General features: G+C 34.3%; 1 protein-coding gene across 1 annotated transcript in view; it reads right to left on the bottom strand.

Annotated features, from left to right (window-relative positions):
* Positions 1 to 11,654: 11,654 nt before the first annotated feature.
* SLC2A13 (solute carrier family 2 member 13) overlaps positions 11,655 to 21,027 on the bottom strand; it is a 445,982-nt gene continuing 436,609 nt past the window's right edge. The window contains exon 10 of the mRNA XM_032646426.1: positions 11,655 to 16,844. Coding sequence (XP_032502317.1) covers positions 16,618 to 16,844 — 227 coding nt within the window. The 3' untranslated portion in view covers positions 11,655 to 16,617. The remainder of the gene's footprint in view (positions 16,845 to 21,027) is intronic.

The raw sequence follows: 21,027 nt of genomic DNA, 5'->3' as shown, positions 1-21,027 counted from the left end.
AGAATTTTTATCATAAATGGATATGAAACTTTTTCAAATGCTTTCTATGCACCTATTGAAAGGATTATATGATTTTTGTCCTTTATCTTGTTAATGTGGTGTATACATTGGTTGGTTTGCAGATGTTGAACCATCCTTGCAGCCCTGGAATAAATCCTACTTGTTCATGGTGTATGATCCTTTTAATGCATTGTTGAATTCAGTTGGCTAATATTTTGTTGAGGATTTTTGCATCTGTACTTATCAGGCATATTGGTCTATAATTTTTTTTAATGTGTGTGGTGTCTTCGGTTTTGGTATCAGGGTGATGCTGGCTTAGTAAAATGAATTTGAAAGCTTTCTCTCTTACTGTTTTTTTGAATAGTTTGAGAAGGATAGGAATTAAATCTCCTTTGAATATTTGGTAGAATTCACCAGTGAAGCTGTCTAATCCTAGATATTTGTTTGTTGAGAATCTTTTGATTACTGATTCACTCTCATTACTAGTAATTTGTCTATTCAGATTTTCTATTTCATCATGATTCATGGAATTGGAAGATTGTATATTTCTAGGAACTTATCCATTTCTTCCTGGTTGTCCAATTTGTTGGTGTATAATTGTTCATAGTAGTCTCTTATAATCATTTATATTTCTGTGGTATGTTATAATGTCTCCTCTTTTATTTCCAATTTTATTTATTTGGCCCATCTCCCTTTTTTCTTGCTGAGTCTGGCTAAATGTTTGTCAGTTTTGTTTATTGTTTTAAAAAACAGCTCTTAGTTTCATTGATATTTTCTAAGTTTTTAGTCTCTATTTCATTTATTTCCACTCAGATCTTTATTATTTCCTTCCTTCTACTAATTTTGGGTTTTGTTTCTTCTTCTTTTTCTAGTTCCTTTAAGTATAAGATTAGATTGTTTGAATTTTTTATTGTCTTTTGAGGTGGGCTTGTAATGCTATAATCTCTCTTCTTAGAACTGATTTTGGTGCATTCCATAGACTTTGGAATGTTGTGTTTCCATTTTCATTTGTCTCCAGGTAATTTTTGATTCTCAATTTGATTTCTTCAGTTACTGATTTGTTGTTCAGTAACATGTTGTTTAGTCTCTTTGTGTTTGTGTTTTTCCTTGTGTTTTACAAGTTTTCTTCTTGTAATTGATTTGTACTTTCATATTACTAAGGTTGGAAAGATGCTTGCTATGATTTCAATGTTCTTAAATTTATTGAGACTTGTTTTATGACCTAACATGTGATCTATCCTGGATAATGTTCCATGTGCACATGGAAAAAAAATGTGTATTTTTATGCTTTCATATGGAATGTTCTCTATATATCTATTAAATTCATCTGCTCTTAATGTGTTGTTTAAGACTAGTGTTTTCTTATTGATTTTTTTGTCTGGAAGACCTATCCATTGATGTAAATGGAGTATTAAAGTCCCCTATTATTGCTGTGAATTTCTCCCTTTATGTGTGTTAATATCTGCTTTATATATATTTAGGCGCTCCTATGTTGGGTGCATAAACATGTACAAATGTTATTTCTTCTTGTTGGACTGATTCTTTATCATTACGTTATGCTGTTCTCTGTCATTGTTAGAGTTTTTGTTTTAAGGCCTATTTTGCCCAATAAGCCTAGCATTTTGCCTAGTACTGTTACCCCAGCTTTTTTTTGGTTTCCATTTTCATGGAATATCTTTTTCCATCCTTTCCGTTTCAGTCTCTGTGTGTCTTTATCTGTAGTGAGTCTCTTATAGGCAGCATATATATGGGTCTTGTTTTTTTATCCATTTAGCTACGCTTTGTCTTTTGATTGGAGCATTTAGTCAATTTACATTGAAAATAACTGTTGTTAGGTATGTACTTATTGCCATTTTATTCCTTGTTTTCTGATTATTTTTGTAGCTCTTCTGTGTTTCTTTCTTCTCTTGTTCTCTTCCCTTGTGGTTTGATGACTTACTTTAGTGCTTTGTTTAGATTTCTTACCTATTATTTTTTTGTGTGTATCTGTTATAGGTTTTTGGTTTATAGTTACCGTGAGATGTGTATATATATATATGTGTGTGTTTGTAGTTACCATGAGATGTGTATATATATATGTGTATATGAGGTGTGTATATATATATGAGAGAGAGAGAGAGCAGTCTATTTTGACAGTCAAGTTAGAACACATTTCAAAAGCGCTATATTTTTACTCTTCTCCTCCACATTTTGTTTCCGTTGTCTTATTTTACAACTTTAATTTTGTGCATTTCTTAACTAATTATTGTAGTTAAAGTTGATTTAACTAATTTTGTTTTTTGACCTTCATACTAGCTTTATAACTTGTTGATCCACTACCTTTAGTTTGTTTGCCTTTACTATTGAGGATTTTTTCTTGCATATATTTTTTTATTTCTAGTTATAACCTTTTGTTTTAGCTTAGAGAAGTCCCTTTAACATTTCTTGTAAGGTTGGTTTAGTGGCGATGAACTCTTTTAGGTTTTGCTTGTCTGGGAAACTCTAATCTCTTCTTCAACTCAGTATGACAACCTAGATGTGTAGAGTGTTCTTGATTGGAGTTCTTTTCCTTTCTGTCTTTTGTCCTGCAAAGTTTCTGCTGACAAATCAGCTAATAGTTTTATGGTGGTTCCCTTGTACATAACTGGTTGTTTTTCTCTTTATGCTTTTAGATTTTTCCTTTATCTTTAATTTTCAATATTTTAATTATATTTCTTGGTGTGGATCTTATTGGGTTCATTTTGTTTAAAGCTCTCTTTGCTTCCTGGACCTGGATCTCTTTTTTCTTTCCCAGGTTAGGGAAGTTTTCAGCCATAATTTCTTCAAATGTTTTCTGCCAATTTTATTTCTTATGGTGAATTCCTATGGCAGATTTCCTATGGTGAAAGTGGAATTAGGAATTAGAATATGTGTGAATTATATTGCCTTCCAAAATGTTTGTATCAAATTAATAGGAGATAGGTATTCATTTTCACTAAAACAATGTTGTAATTTGTTGTAATTTTTAATGTCCTTTTTTGTTTGCATGTTAGTTTTGTTTTGATTTGTGGGGGGCACTTCACCAAGCAAAAGTGAAAATATTAAGGTTTTATTTAGTTTGCATCTTGGGTTCACTTGCAAGGATAACTTGTGGTTAGAAATATGAATTGCAAGGTGGAATCAGTGAGATCCTTATTTTGCTGTAGAAGTAATATAGTGAAAAAGAAAGAAAGTGAGATTTGGAGTTGAAACAACTATATCTGCTAATAAAATACAATTTTCTTGTTTTTTTAAGAAGGTTATTTTTTCTCTTTTCAAAATTTTGTTTTTTTGCTTCCCCCAAACTAAGGGATAATATTTAAAATCCGGCTATTCAATGATATTTTTTATAATAAAATTAAAGCCATGTAAAAGGAAATCTGATTTGTGTTGTCTGAATGAACTAAAAAATTTAATGTAACATGAGTAGTTGTTTCATGAAAAAAGTGCTCCTTTACATTCTTAAACATCTTTAATTTATAGAAAGCATTTCAAGTTCTTTCAAAATTCATTTCTATAGTTCTCCCTGGAAAGTTATTTGTCTTATGCATTTAGAATTTTCATTAGATTTACATCTCTCTTATTCTGTCATTCCAACTGGACTTTGAGCTTCTCATGGGTCACATCCTTCCCTTTATAAGAATACCTTACATAGGACCTACTATAATCCTGGGGACATACAAGCATTTCAATAGAATTCAATCGGCCTGATCATCACCTTATTGGGGAAAATGATTAGAATGTTATATCTCCATTTTGCTGAGGAGAATCAGTATTACTGGGGACAGAGGAATTTTATCACATGATTCATTTCATAGTGCTTGGGGTACAGAGTGATTGTAGACTGACAATGTTTTCTGATCTGTGCTTAGCTGGATGCTCTTTTATAAAAGGCCACTCTCTCAGGTTCCTTTCCACAGTTAGACATCTTTTTTTTTTGAGAGAGAGGAAGAGGTCATGTAACTGCCAGTTATACCTACGCTACGTTTATTAAGTGTGTTGATATATGAGCTCCAACATCTAGCAATTTGAGGGCTTCCCTGTTGACACCTTCAGGTTACCTGAGATTCCTGATTAAACCTCAAAAATAAGGTAATATATTATTTTCGTTTTCTGAAGTTACAGCTGTCTTGGAGCTCAGGGACTTCCCTGCTTGTGACAACCTCTGAAAAGGCTTCAGTGTCTTCTGGTCACTTGACCAGTAGTTCCTCCTGGTATGAAAAAGGTCTCTTAAAGTGTATAAAAAGGTATTGTGTCTACCTCAGCTGGAGTAATCCTAATTGTATATTATAGAGCCGAGGAAGCTTATTAGTTTCTGGTCTGGCATGTAAGGAGCTTGGGAGTTATACCACCCTAATAAATAAAAAGCTGAACAAACTGAAAATCAACAACTCTTCCATATGAGAAGTGAGGTCACAGGGCAAATTGCTGCCTCCTAAACTGGAGACAGGAGGACACAGAGAATCACAACTTACTTAAGCAAAAAGTCAAGAGCAGAAACCTCTATGGGAAGCAGTGTCAAGGTGAGAAAACTAAATTGTAATTGATGGAAGCTCAGTGTGGAAGTGTGAGAGTTAAAAATTCCAGGATGTCACAGTCATACTGAGGCTTCCATACACTTTTTTGAGCTTTACTTCTAAGAGCTCTACCAGGTTCTGACAGTGGAGATTGGGGAAAATCTCTCAGGCTTCTGGCAGGAGGAAGAAAAAGGAAGCATTTTGAAATAGGCCAGAGCATTCTGTTCTTAACAAGGTCAAGAGAAACTCAGTTACTACAGCCTAACCTACTGGAGCTTTATCAGAATCTAATTGACCTGGAGGAAGGGAAATACCCATCTCTAGTTCCCTATAGTCATCTTGTTCCACCTTAGGAAAAAAAACAAAAAACAAATGAGAACTTGTGAAGTTCATAGCCCAGGGACACAGGCTCACTAAAATACTGAGACTTAATCACAGGACTATAGAACACTTCTCCTCCACCCACACCCTATATCTGTATCACTAAAGGCCTATTTATTGGAGTTCCTTTTATCCAGTATGTCAAGTCCAGCTTTCAAGAAAAAATTACAAGGCATACTAAAAGGCAAAAAACACAGTTTGAAGAGACAGAACAGCATCAGAATCAGATTCAGATATGCCAATGATGTTGAAATTATCAAACTGAGAATTTGTTGTAACTATGATTAATTTGCTAAAGACTCTAATGGAAAAAGTAGACAATATGCAAGAGCAGAGGGGTAATGTAAGCAGAGAGGTGAGAGTTCTAAGAAAGAATCTATTCTTTCAATAAAAGAAACACTAAAGATCAAAAACATTTTGACAGAAATGAAGACTGACTTTGATGGGTTCATTAATAGACTGGAAACAGCTCAGAAAAGAATCCCTGAACTTGAGAATATGTCAACAGGAACTTTCAAAACTAAAATTAAAGAGAAAAAATGACTTAAAAAATTGAACAGAATATCCAAGAATTGTGGGACAATTCCAAAAGGTGTAACATACATGTAATGGAAATATCAGAAGGAGAAGAAAGAGAAGAAATATTTGAAGCAATAATGACTGAGAATTTCCTCAAATTTATGTCGGATAACAGATCAATGATCTAGGAAGCTCAGATAAATGTCAAAAAACCTACACTTAGGCATGTCATATTCATACTGCAGAAAATCAAAAATAAAGAAAAAAATCTTGAAGGAAGCCAGAGGAAAAAAACACCTTACTTACGGAGGAGAAACATTAAAATTACACCTGATTTCTCAGAAACCAGGTAAGTAGGAAGAGAGTGGAGTGAAATATTTAAAGTGTTGGGAGAAAAAAAACAAAACAAAACATCAACCTTTAATTCTGGATCCTGTAAAATTATCCTACAAAAGTGAAGAAGAAATAGATCTTCTCAGATGAAAATTGAGAGAATTTGTTGCCATAAAACCTGACTTGCAAGAAATGTTAAAAAAAGTTCTTCAGAGAGAAAGAAAATGGGCTTCCCTGGTGGCACAGTGGTTGAGAGTCCGCCTGCCGACACAGGGGATGCAGGTTTGTGCCCCGGGCTGGGAGGATCCCATGTGCCTCGGAGTGGCGGGCCCATGAGCTGTGGCTGCTGGGCCTGTGCATCCGGAGCCTGTGCTCTGCAACAGGAGAGGCCACAGCAGTGAGAGGCCCACGTACCACAAAAAAAAAAAAAAAAAGAAAAAGAAAATTATGTAGGTCGGAAACCTGGCAACAACAAAAAGAATGAGTGAAGGTAAATTAAAAACTTTTATTTCTTATTCATAATTGATTGAACAAATAGTTTATTCAAAATAATAACAACACAGCATTCAATGTATAACTTATGTACAAGTGAAATGAATGAGAGCAGAAATAAAAGGAAAAGAAATGAGAAATTAGGAATATTTTGTTATTATATGGTACTTATTCTACCCGTGAAGGAGTATAGTGTTATTTGAAATGGACTTATATTAGTTGCACATGCATATTACAAACTCTAGGGCAACCACTTTAAAAAAGTGAGGAAAAAATTATAATTGATACGCTAAGAACAAAGAGGAATGGGATCATATAATATGTTTAATTAAAACCACAAAGGGCAGAAAAAGTAGAAAAAATAGGAACACAGAACAAAGGCAACAAATAGAAAAGAGTTACAAATATGATAGATATTACATCACTTTAAATGTCAATGGTCTAAATACTCCAATTAAAAAGTGGATTGCTGGGCTTCCTTGGTGGCGCAGTGGTTGAGAGTCCGCCTGCCGATGCAGGGGACACAGGTTCATGCCCCGGTCTGGGAAGATCCCACATGCTGCAGAGTGGGTAGGCCTGTGAGCCATGGCCACTGAGCTTGCGCGTCCAGAGCCTGTGCTCCACAACGGGAGAGGCCACAACAGTGAGAGGCCCGCGTACCACACACACACACACAAAAAAGTGGATTGTCACAGTGGATCAGAAAACAGGACCCAACAATATGTTGCCTTCAAGAAACCCACTCTAAATATAAAGACACGTATAGATTAAAAGTAAAGGGATGGGGTTTCCCTGGTGGCGCAGTGGTTGAGAGTCCGCCTGCTGATGCAGGGGACATGGGTTCATGCCCCGGTCCGGGAAGATCCCACATGCCGCAGAGCGGCTGGGCCCGTGAGCCATGGCCACTGGGCCTGTGCGTCTGGAGCCTGTGCTCCACAACGGGAGAGGTCACAACAGTGAGAGGCCCGCGTACCGCAAAAAAAAAAAAAAAAAAAAAAAAAAGTAAAGGGATGGAGAAAGAAATACCAAGCTAACACTAATTAAAAGAAGCTGGAGTAGCTATATTCATTTCAGACAGAGAACAGTTTAGAGCAAGGAAACTTATTAGGATTCTCAGGGTTAATTCATAAATGTAAATTTGGGCATGTTTTCAGAAATTACTGATCATTTTTGACTTTAACTAAATGCTAATCCTTTCACATTTGACTCTAAATTATACTGTCAGTTTTATTCAGTAGTTATGTTTTAGTTCCTAAATCCATAACCAGAGACCCTGCGAAGAAAATAGTACAAAAATTTTCAGGTAGAGGCAGGTATCAATTTTTCCATGATAAAACTCATTGTAAAAAACAACAACAACAATAAAGGGAAGTGGTTAAAAGTGACAGAAACTGACCTGGGTCTAAATTCAGACTCTACAAGTTATGCTACTGAACATATTATATTACTTCCTGTGACTCAATTATTTCCTCATTCATAAAATTGTGGTAATAACAGTCTTTTTTGTATAGGGTTTTTGTTAGGATAGAATAAAATGATGTATACAAAGTATCTGTCATATGAGTTGTTGTCTATAAAGAAAACATAGAAACAGATTAATTTATTATAAAACATGCAAATTCCACCCCAAGCTTGCTATCCTAATACTTAATAATTTTGTTATTATAAACAGATTTCCCTTTCTTTTAACAGGAATCATAAAAAACAAAATTTATCATCCAAATGTGTTTATGTGAAAACACATGCATTCATATACCACATGGAATTTGCTGTTTGATTAAAACAGCTTTCCTATACAGAGGTTCATTTTCAAACCATGCTTGTTGATATTGGCCTGGTGCCATGGTGTCATTTTCATCATTTTCTAGCCCAGAAAAAGCTTCCACTGTTCCTTTGTGGACCACAGGAGCACCTGTGATGCATGCATCCATTTATTCTTCAAATATTTATTGAGCACATATTATATGCTAGGCATTGTATGAGGTGCTGGAGAGTCAGTGGTTAAATAATACAAGTTCCCTGCTGTCATGCAGTATATATTCTAGTGGGAGAAACAGACAAGAAATAAGAAAAATAATTCTCAAATAGTGATAAACACTCGGAAGAAAATAAAACAAGGTTACCTGATAATGTCATGGAGAGGAAGGGAGTAATTAAGTTGTATAATCAAGGTAGGCCTCAGAGATGATTTTGAGCTGATATTTGAATAACAAAAAAGAATTAGACGCACAAATAGGGTGATGAGCATACCAGGCAAAGGTAAAACCATGTGCAACACCCCTGAAGTGTCAGTGACTTAGCTTTATGAATTCCTAAGTAACTTGAAGATAAATCCGCTCAATTAGTTCAATATTCAGTAGATGAGCTTATTACCATTTGAAAGAAAGTGATGATTTCAAAATTCTAATGCAATGGTTCTCACACAATCATGTGCTTAAGAATCACCTGGAGAGTTTGTTAAATTACAGTTTCCTGATCTAAAAGAGCTGAACTTGTAAAAACAGAGAGTAGAATAGTGGTTACTAGAGGCTGGGGGTTAGAGGAATTGGGGAGATGATTAAGGGTACAAACTTGGAATTAGTGGACAAATAAGGCCTGATGAGCTTTATAGACAATATTGTATTTATAAACTTCAAAGCTGCTAAGAGACTAGATCTTAATTGTTCTCACCACAAAAAAGAAATGTTATGTGATATGATAGAAGTATTAGCTAACTCTATGGTGGTGCTTCTATTGCAATATATAAATGTATCAAATCAATACTTGGTATACCTTAAACTTACACAGTGTTATATATGTCAATTATATTTAAAAAAAAGCTTCCTGGGCTACAATTCCAGAGATTCTGATTCAGTAGGTCGGGTAAAGTCCACAGATTTGCATTTGTAATAAACTCACAGGTGATGCTAGCGCTACTAGTCTGGGGACAACACTTTGAGAAACACTGCTCTATCAGATCTGTCTTGTGAGTTTAATATCTATTTGATAAAAGTAAAGCATGCCAATATTTTCTTTCATGTAAAAAATTTACTTACCATGCATGGTGGTCATCTGAAATTAAGTTTTGTAAGTGTAGTGGAAAAGTGCATGAAATACTGGAGGTAAAAAATACCTTCAATGTTTCATGTTGAATTCATAGCATCTATAATAATATGAGCTTAATTTCAATATAGCCTATTGGTAAAAGGGTTAATGTCAGTTGTCATTCAGAGAGGATTTCAAAATTATTTTTTAAATGCTGAAAAGAATTTAAATGATAATTAACTGAGGGGTTTTTTAAAATTATTTTTTTCATGGCTGGGAGATCATAGAAATTATATATTACATCCTGTTAATCAGGAGAAAATGAGAAGGTTGTGTTCTTATCTGCTCTGCCATTCAGGAGGATACTAATGGAAAAGAGGTGGAGAAAGGAAGAGGAGTATCAGGATAGTCAGCGAGATCAGCTCAAACCATTCTGGTCAGCAGAGAGCCTGGCTGTCGCACTCACACAGCCCGCCTGACGTGTCAAAGAAACCCATGTGCTCCTGTCCCTATGCACATCATGACCTTAGCATCAGGGATAGCATATGGACGATGATACTAAGAACAGCCAACAGTTATCCAGCACTTACTATTTGCCATTCCTCTAAGTGCTTTACACGACTAACCAATGTTACCCCTCCCTGCCGCAACACTTACATGAGGTAGATAGTAATATCTCCATTTCATATATAAGAAGGTGAGGCAAAGAGTAACTCAGTGATTTAGGTTACCAAGCAGTAAGTGGAAACGCTGGGATCCAAACCTAGATAATTTGTATCAGTCTGACCTCTTAAATAATGTACTATACAGATCTTCCTCATTCTGATGGGGTTACATCCTGACAAACCAATCCTAAATTGAAAATACACTTAATACTAACCTACTGAAATCATACCTTAGCCCAGCCTACCTCAAATGTGCTCAGAATACTTACATTAACCTGCAGTTGGGCAAAATCATTTAACGCAAAGCCTGTATTACAATAAAATGTTGAGTATTTCATGTAATTTATTGAATACTGTTTTGAAAGTGAAAACAGAATGGTTGTGTGGGTATGGGATTGTTATAAGCGTATCAGTTGTTTACCCTGGTGACAGCGTGCCTGACTGGGAGCTGTGGCTGCTGCCCTGCCCAGCATCACAAGAGAGACTATCATACCACATGTGGCTAGCCTAGGAAAAGATAAAAATTAAAAATTCGAAGTACAGCTTCTACTAAATATGAATCACTTTCACATTATCTTATAGTTGAAAAATTAAGTTGTACCACTTTAAGTTGGAAACCATTTGTATACTGCTTCATATTTGGAAAAGAATCCCCAAATTAAAGGTTTTCAAGATTTGTGTCTATAGTCCAGGTTAAAATGAGGTATCTGATTCTTTTTCTTCACACCCTTTAAGTTATAATACAGCAATAACATGATGTCTATTTTTTAATCTTTCTGCCTGGATCTGACAAGAAGACATTCCAAATGAGGACCAAGAGAGAAAGTGTGGTGTAGTCACTGCAGAGAAAAATTTTGTAAACACTTCCTAGTGTGTGATCTTGGGCAAATCACCAAAATGTTCTGAATTTAAGTTTTAGTATCCACAAAAGGATGACAACATTTACCCCACAAGATTAGACAATTAAATGAAGACTTTTCTGACCACTGATACAGATATGAACTGCACTATTCAGGTATTCGGACGAGTGGACACTTTATACATAACTTATGGGATTTTCAAGGGTCATTTTGACTGTAGGATTTTTGCCTTACCTGCTGACATCAGAATCCTTGCTTAAGATGCAACTCCATTGTAAGCCTTTGAGTGAAAGTGGATCTAGGGTCTTCAGAGGATCTCCTCAGACTAGTTCTATAGTTGGGCTCAGGATGGCACACCCTAACTATGGAGATAAGTCTGATGGCTGCCCAGATCAAACAATAATATAATGCTTACTAATAAAAGCTACAGTTGGGGCAGAATGGCAATGAAGAGCAGCAGAATTCCAAAAGAACTGTCAACTGGTCATCCAGCAGGTATTTTGTTTTCATTTACAAAGCAACAACAATAAACAATTTTTGTCAATCTGACACAATGGTTCATGTCAACATCTAGTTCTGACAACAATAAGAAACAATATTTCAAGGATTTCTGAGTACTTCATTTCAAAGTTTTATATTTACTATTTAGAATAACTCCTTGCAATAATTTTTAGGTATTATAAAATAGTTTTAAAGGTAGTTAAGTTTAACCATGGTCAAAAAGAGGTAAAATATCATTAAAATGAGTAGCATTGCATAAATATATAGAGGTAGGTAATCTTTGTAGATGCTTTTACTTTGTAACCTAGATCCTAAAATCCAAGGAAAAGAATTGGATAAAATACAAAACTACAAGGGAGACAAATGAGTAGTGAATTGTCTTAACTTTTATTTGACTATTTTCATTTACAGTTCTGGCACTGACACTTTTTTAAAAAAAGATTTAAATTTTATGTAAAGATTGAACTTCAATAAAATAACTTAAAAAACATTTACATATACATCACTAAATCTCCATAAAATATACAATACTTTTGATACAACTATAGGCTACAATGACTTTGAAGGAAATGATACGTATTCATAATTTTTAAGAGATATTCCATGTGTCATATGTAGGAATAAATATATTGGATTTGCTAAGACATGTGGAGTATTAAACACTATATAACATGCATTCTCAGAAATTAAAATATACTTTTGAAAACATATTTTAAAAGCATAAACCTGTGTTTTCATTTAATCTAGATGTACAATAGAGCTTTTAAATAGAAATTTGAACATTTATTACAAATAAAAGATACTATAACATCAAGTGAGATATAGTCCAAAAGCAGCTAGGAACCAGTTTGGACATGTAGAATATAAATTTCAACTTTGGCTAGAGATAAGTATCATTTTTTTAACCTTCAAATGAGACGGAATAATGTTAAATTTGCTAAAATTTTAAAACTTGACAAAATATTGGTGGTTTTTAATTTTTAGTACTTGTAAGCTATATTTCTTTTTCCCATTTATATAGATATGATAAAATTAAATGCACGGACTTAACTGTCTAAAATCAAAACATGAATATTACTGCTAAATGAAGGTAGATATTTAACATTCCATAGACCAAATCACTCAAGTGCAACAGACTGTGTTTTATACATACAAAGTAAAAATTTATAAGAATTACATTGTTTTACACTCACAAGCAAATTATGAGATAAAATTCTTTCATGTACTTCTGAACATCATTAACACTTACAAAATACCTCTCTGATGATTATTGGCACATGAAAATCTCCTTCTCTAAGAGATGATGTTTAAGAAAGTTGGTAGCAGTAAGCTGTTTGGCATTTTAAAATGATTGCTATTTCTAGAAAATAGCAGCAATATTGCTCACCCAGAAGAACTGAAAACTGATACATTGCTACAACCTGAATCACTTCATCAAATTAGCTTAACATTACTGTACATGAGGCTAAGAAAATAGATAGAAAGTGACAGAAAATAGGATGTTAAAACTAATGCAGAGAACAGTTCTGAGTCTCTTAACAGGCAGAAGCTACACATGAGCTGTAAATTTTACCCACAATTCGATACATTTTGGTATAAAGCACATATTACGAATTCTCTGCTTCCAGCATGGTATGTCATTCTTTTATTCGTAGTTACTGAAAATGTCGGAATTTGGCAACTTAAAACATTATACAACAACTGTATAAATGTCAGTTGTTAGGTACTTAGTATAATTTGAAATATTATAACTAAGAGAATAGTAGAAAATTCTGATTATAACAAAACATCTTATTTTATTGTTCTTAATTACTGTGCTGATGAAATAAAGTCAAAACAATTTTCCCACCCCCCTTACTGTATTACAGTATTTATAAAATATATTAGTGTCATTAAACTAATGAGACTAGTGAGACTTTCTTAGATAACATGTGAAGAGTATTTTCTAGAATATTCTCCCCCCAAGATCTATGGATTATTATAGTACATTTCAGTTTTACTTTCTGATATAAAAGGAAAAGGATAAGTTGTCAACTTATATTTTTCCTATTAATTCTTCCTCTATATAACTGATTTTGAAATTATAGTAAACAATTTCTAAATTCTCTGCTTTAACAGATTTCCTATTTTAGAGTGAATAACTTAAGAAATAATATTTAGACTCTTTTATATTAAAATGGTTCAGTGGTAAAATAAAAATATGAAAAGCACTTGATAGCATTACTCTCATAGCATTTTCCATCTGGGAACTAACTACTGCATATGACTGGGAACAAAATTTCAAATGGAAATATTACCCTTTAAATCTAGTTTTAATTTAGATCTTTTACATATACATTAAAAATCATGTTTTGGGCAATTATTGACTAAGGTGAAACAATCAAAATTATAAGAACTTTTATATTTAAGAAAAATATTAATACCAAATCTTTAAAATCTGACATCACATTTAGCCCTATGTGTTCAGATGCAGATGAAACGTTACATTCTCTTAAGTCTAGTGCAGATCTCACCAGCCATCCAGCTAAGCCTCAGTAGGGGTTATGACTGTCTTCCCTATATTTTCCTAAATCACAATATACCTCTATTAAATTTGCAGCATGTTTAGAAGGAAACATATAATTTCAGCTAAAATCATGATGCTTAATGTGTTTTAATATGGTAGGTCAAATCATACCATATATAAATTGTCCTACAAAATATATATTTGATGATATTTCAAATGGAATGTTTTCAAGTTGATAGCGGTAGCCAAAGATGCTTGATAACTTAAAAGGTGCATAATACTAAAAAACCTGCAAAATTCAAACATTTAATTTTTAATATACTATAAATGTTCACTGAATCTAAAAATAATACCCTAATTGTATAAGGTTCCTTTTCAAGTAGTTATTAAAAAATTATAAATAATTCTTATACTGTGCCTCTCTTATACTTCAAAGATACGGAATGTTATCTTTATCACTATATAAATAACAAGTAGTCCCTTATAGAAGGAATTGAGGAGAATAGAGGAAAAGAACTGTGGCTATTTTTCCCTGTTATTATGTGCATTTATGGATATAAAGTTGAAAACACCATTTGCTTATGTCAAGGAGAACAGGCTATGTTCTGCTTTAGGAAATAATGAGCCCAGGTGCTCCTTTAATAAAGTTACTGTGCATTCAGCTCAGCTGAGTATAAGCATATAGTTAAGGCTATGTATACAATAAAGAGAAGAATTGAGGCAATTATTTGGATAAATCAGGAAAACAAACTTCTAAATAGATCATTTTATGGGTCTAAATACTTTTTCTCCACATTATATTCTGATATATTTTACCACACAATAGTTCATTTTCTGCTTCACTCTACCTGTGTGAAATATAAATTTCTTATGGGATAAGAAATATTGATAGAATAATAACTTTCTCTATCAAAGCACATCTGCTTTTCTGGGGAAAATCAAAATTAATATCCCCTTAGAAATCAATTGCCAAAGTGCCTAATTCAAGGAAAGAAGCTCTCTAATTTTTTTTAGTTACATGAAATTATCAAAGGGAGAAAACTGTTTTTTGACTGAAGGATTTTTAGGTTTAGAGAATGAACCTCCTTGGCTACATTCTCAGCTGTGATCATTGTGATAAGAACAAGCAAGAGAGACCAAACCATCTTGGAGACTGGCAGAAACATACTGAATTTAGAGAGAGCCACTTTTTCACTCCAAAAAGTACCTTATTAGATACTTAGGGCTATTTTAAAATGCATCAAATGTACGCACTCTTAACTGACCACAGAAGAGTCATTCGTATTTCCACTGGAACTAGCAAGTAATTTTGTGAGTTTGTACATACTATATAGTTCTTAACATACGAGTGAAAATTGGAGTTCACTGATGAATGAGCATAAAAACCAATGAACACTTTGAAAAGATATTGTAGAAATGTAGTAAGTCAACATCTCTTAAAGGCATATTACGTGAGAACCATTAATCTGTTCCAGTAGAAAATCCCAATTTTTAGACAAGGAGGAAAAAAATCCAAGCCAAGCATGAGACAAAGGAAAAACCCACAGACAAATCTATGTATCTTTTAATATAGAATGTCAGGTAAAATGAGAAAGGGTGTGCAAAATAAAAATCAGTTTATGCTCTCAGAATTAAAAGGAAAACAAAAGACGAGTACCGTAAGTAACAAAATGTGACAATTCCCTTAGGAAGAGTTAATAAAAAGTTAAGAAAAATAGAAGTCCCACTACTTAATTAAACAAACATCAGTAACAGCAGGATTATTTCTGCCACTGATTTTCTTCCTTCCTTTCTTGTTTCAGAAACTATTTAAAAGAAGGGGAAAATTAGTCTGCTAGAAGTTATTTATATCACACAAATGAAGGCACAAATACTAGAACTCCAGAGTGGATGAGTGAAGGCATGGTGAATATCTGGTGATTTTGGCATGAACAAAAACTGACCCTGAAACACAGTTGAAGATCTAGTGCTATTTTGTGTTTACAGTTGCAGACCTAAGTGACTAACTCAGGGTTAAAAATCTTTAAGGTCCATAAAAATCTTTTCTTTCTTACTTTCTAGCAATAAAATATACTTATCAAAACTTGCTAGCTAATCTGTGCAAATGTATACTTCTCACTGATGCAAAAAATATGTAGGAAAATAAACCCTAAAAGCCCTGCTTTTCATAATGTTCAAATGATCCTATACAGAGTCAGCTTCTGAAGAACTTTCCAGATATGAATTGGAGAGACAAACCAAAATGTGGGATCCAAAGGATATAAGGACAGCTATGCCCCTGTAGGATGCACTTTTGAATTTGTTGATGAAAGCTTAAATGGAGTTTACTTTCTAATAGCTGATCACAGGTAAGCTCCGTGTCCTTAAGAGAATTTAGGGCCAACAGGCCATGCTTTGACAGAAAATACCCTTGGACCATACTTTAGAATCCTCTGCTGTAAGTATATCACACATATATGATTTGGCTAGATTAGCACTGACTCAATTGCCACTAATAATTATATATAGTCTTAGGAAAAAAGGATTATCACGGAAGTCACTGGGTATAATATTCATTTTAAACTATCTCAGGAAGGAATTATACACATTTGCTCAAAAACTATTAGTTTAAAATCTCTGTAGATTTTTTTTTTACATCTCTGCTTGTGAAAAAAAATGTCATTGTGATTGTATCTTCCTTGGAATCAAATATTCTAGAATATGAAGTCATTCAAAACTAGACTATGGAAAGAACCAGATTAAAAGCAGGGCAGTGAGGTCACCAATTGCTCTTCTTCTCTCCCAAGTTTGTTTAAATTACTAAATATATCAGCAGCTGACAATTATTCCACATCAGAAGCATCATTGTCAGAAAGATGATAGTTACTTCCCTTCACCCGAATATATTCAATATATCTCCCTTCATCAGAATCTGAAGCACCACATGTACATAGCCTGTTGTCAAAGAGTGATTCAATTTCCTCTAATTTTTTCCCTTTGGTCTCAGGAAGACAGCCGTAGATGAAAAGGAGACCCACAGCAGCGAATCCAGCATAGAGGAAGAAGGCTCCTGCAATGGGAAATAATATATATGTATAGGTTTACATTGGAAAGGGTACTTGATTTTAACGGGTCAATCATGCATGACTGTGGTCTGAGCTGGAACCAAAAAATTGCTTCCAGCCTCGTTTATTCTAATTGTTCTAATGCTGTGAATATAATGCAATTTATCTTTCTAAACTCAAGTCGTGTAATCACACTCAAGAAGAATGACAGACCAGGCTCAGATATAACTTCTGCTTTGAAGTCTTTCCTCACTTCCCTGGTTAGAGTTAATTGTGTTTTCACAAAACTCTGCTGAGGCAAAGTGGTATATAACAACCAAGAAGTATTATAATTAGGTAAATATATTTGTCTGTCTTGTCTGCTAGACTTGAGGTACTTTGAGGGAGAAATTTCCTTCTCATTTGTCTTGTATTTCCAGAACCACATTCAATGACGATATTGCTGAATTCATGGGTCAATGCCCAAAGTCTGGAAGTCAACTTTGAGTTTTCTCCTACTCTCCCACCCAATACCCACTCTGTTAGAAAACCCTGTTGGATCTACCTTCAATCACAATCCAAAGATGACCACCTCTCACCATTCCTGGATATCTCTGGTCTTAAAAGACAAATGGCGGGAGAAAGGATATCAGATTGGGAGTTGGAAGATCTGGCTTAAGTCTTGCTATGTGGCTTCTAGACAGTCATTTAACCTCCTCCCTGGACCTCAGTTTCCTCATTAAGTAAAATCATTTCTCAGCTCCTATTTAAATTTATGGTTTAAATTATAATTCTGTTAAGTTTTACAACCCAAATCAGGACTGGTATAGGAAAGATGGTTATGAGACACTTGAGGAGGAGACCAGCAAAAGTGGTCTCCTCAATGACAGAGTCTATGGCTTGTCTTTGGGTTCCTAGTACAGTGCAGACACATTGGAGTGTTTAGAGAATGAATGTTCTCTTGTTGACTGCCAGATGGAACTCACTGGGTAGCAGATCTGAAATAAAGGGCTATACTAGACGTCATGAAGACATATTTGAAAGTCAAGCTATAAGCTAAATAGTACAGCAATTAAAGAACTGAATAGTATTTCTCAGTTCTGCTGAATCATTACAGAATGTGGAAAAACATTACTAAAACTACTTTCTTAAAGTAGTTTTTATGCCTATAAAGTAGTTTAGTAGGCCTATAAGTAACCATTTCAGTACTATCCACAGAAACATTTCTTGGGAAGACTCAAGGAAAACTAGAGAGGAAAAATGCTGCTGAACTGGCCACTCCAAAGAATCTGCTCTTTGGAATGAGGAGCCATGAGAAAATAAAAGGGAAATAGAGGTAAACTATGAGACATTAGGAAAAATATGAAAGGGTTGACTAAACCAAGACATAATTTGTTAGATTAAATCATCAGAAGCTATATAATTCTTAAGGAGTGGGACCTGCATAAATCAAATCCTTTCTTTAATAAAAATACAATTCCATTTATAAATATAAATAAATAAAATTACTTCATTTCAGTTTGGTTTACATTAAACACTTACTACAAGTTTATATATTTTTATGTCTTATACTTGATAATCAGACAATAATAATAGGTCATCTGGAATGAACAGCTGAGTGTTATAGTGAGAGAAAGGCACCATGTCTCTGTAGACAGTGTAGGTCTGAAAGTCACAAAGTGATGCAGGCTGAATCCTTGAGCAGTTTCTTGAATTATCTTGACCTTGTTTCCTGATCTGACAGGGAAAATAAATTCTGCCTGGCTAAACTGCAAAGAATAGAAAAAATGTATGCTATATTCCTATTAGAATTTTGGATGTTAGTTGCTCAACAGAGTGATAAGACAGCATTATTAAGTTTTACTAAATGACTAGGGAAGAATAGTTGCTAGTAAGATCAGCATGCCTAATAAATTGGTAATGTTTTCATCTAAAGGGTGAAACTGACAAGCTAGCTCTTGGAGAATTTGGAATTTTGAGAAAAAAATGATAGGAGATGAAGTCCTGTGTTCTGAATACAGATAAGCAAAATTGTGGACATAAGAAGAGAAATGGAATCTTCTGTGGGGAGGGGCAAAGAAAGGATAGTAATCATGTTGATAATACAGAAAAAAATAAGTGCAGAGGGTAAAACATTTTAGACCAAATCAGGACGCTAAACTCTAAAATATCTAACAGAGTAAATATAGTCTATAGTCTGGCTTTATAAAATATAATGTTGAGAAATATTCATCATCTTTCACAATTTAGGTATAGTGGCATGATTAGAAGTAACAAATCAAATCTGTTAGCGCTAAATTCATACAGTCAAAAACAATTAGATGGACTACGAAGATTCTTAAAGGCCATGAAGTTTCTTGTGTGTGAACCAGATACCCAAAGCCAAATTAAGGAACTTCTATTCCTTTTATAAAAATCTGAGTAATCTAAAGAAGGCAAATGCCAAAATTGCGTATATGGGCTTCACTGGTGAGACCTGTGGTTAAGCCACAGAGGCGAGGTGTAGGCAGGCCTGGGAGGCTGTGACCTGCTCCATGTAATGGGCAAGTCAATTATGTAACTCACTTTCTTAATTATGCCCCCTTGGAATGTAAATGAAAAAAATGTAACAAGTCTGTCAGGATTGTTAAAGAGTACAGATATTCCTCAGCTTTATTCTAAAGGAAATAAATCTTATTAGAATCCTATATTAAGCTTCAGATTAAAACAAATATTTAATTGAATCATATAAAATGAGGAATTAAAGACCATGTTTGATTGAATTTCAGTACTTCAACACAGGAACTTTAATAATAATGCTCATCAAGGGATCTATTTAGTCACATGTGTTATAAATAAAGTGATATACTGGTGACATTTTAATGATAACTTTTAGTAATAAACATTACTGAATGGGGTCCAAGGCAGACCTTTCTAGGCAGTATAGTTTAGGAAGGAATCAAAACCTGAGGTCTTCAGAATGGCCGTCATCAAAAAGTCTACAAAGAATAAATGCTGGAGAGGGTGTGGAGAAAAGGGAACCCTCCTGCACTGTTGGTGGGAATGTAAATTGATACAGCCACTATGGAGAACAGTATGGAGGTTCCTTAAAAAACTAAAAATAGAACCACACAACCCAGCAATCCCACTACTGGGCATATACCCTGAGAAAACCATAATTCAAAAAACGTCATGTACCACAATGTGCATTGCAGCACTATTTACAATAGCCAGGACATGGAAGCAACCTAAGTGTCCATCGACAGATGAATGGATAAAGAAGATGTGGCACATATATCCAATGGAATATTACTCAGCCATAAAAAGAAACGAAATTGAGTTATTTGTAGTGAGGTGGATGGACCTACAGTCTGTCAAACAGAGTTTAGTAAGTCAGAAAGAGAAAAACAAATACTGCATGCTAATACATATATATGGAATCTAAAAAAAAAAAAGGTTCTGAAGAACCTAGGGGCAGGACAGGAATAAAGACGCAGACATAGAGAATGGACTTGAGGACACGGGGAGGGGGAAGGGTAAGCTGGGACGAAGTGAGAGAGTGGCATGGACATATATACACTACCAAATGTAGAATGGATGGCTGGTGGGAAGCAGCTGCATAGCACAGGGAGATCAGCTTGGTGCTTTGTGATCACCTACAGGGTTGGGATAGGGAGAATGGGAGGGAGACATAAGAGGGAGGGGATATGGGGATATGTGTATACATATGGCTGATTCACTTTGTTATACAGCAGAAGTTAACACACCATTGTAGAGCAATTATACTCCAATAAAGATGTTGGAAAACAAAAATAACTTGAGGTCTTATGAAACAATAAAAAGGGAAGTAAAAGAAGACATGAATATTTCCAGAGAAATACATCATTATGGTGCATATTTGTTAAATCAGGAATATAAACATACATCTTACATAAATCAGTAACCTATAGATTAAAATATAGAGCAATAAATAGGGAAAATCTAACCTGAGCTGAGATACTGTTCCACTAGTGAGGACCTAATGGACAGTATGCTGACCTGATAGAAGCTTGGCTTAATGCAAAGCAAAAAGCTTCTTCCAAGGAGATATTTCTGAAAGAAGCCTGGCTATGCCATATTTAAATTTTGCTTCTGTTGCCTCATGTTTTTCTGACAGAATTTATTCAAGGAAGAGGTGCTTTGCTATCAAAAGTCTTACCACATAGACTTTTATTATTTGGTCTATTACTT

This window comes from Phocoena sinus, chromosome 10 (assembly GCF_008692025.1).
Source record: "Phocoena sinus isolate mPhoSin1 chromosome 10, mPhoSin1.pri, whole genome shotgun sequence".
In the NCBI taxonomy this organism is placed as follows: domain Eukaryota; kingdom Metazoa; phylum Chordata; class Mammalia; order Artiodactyla; family Phocoenidae; genus Phocoena; species Phocoena sinus.
This window is presented reverse-complemented; position numbering and strand designations above follow the sequence as displayed.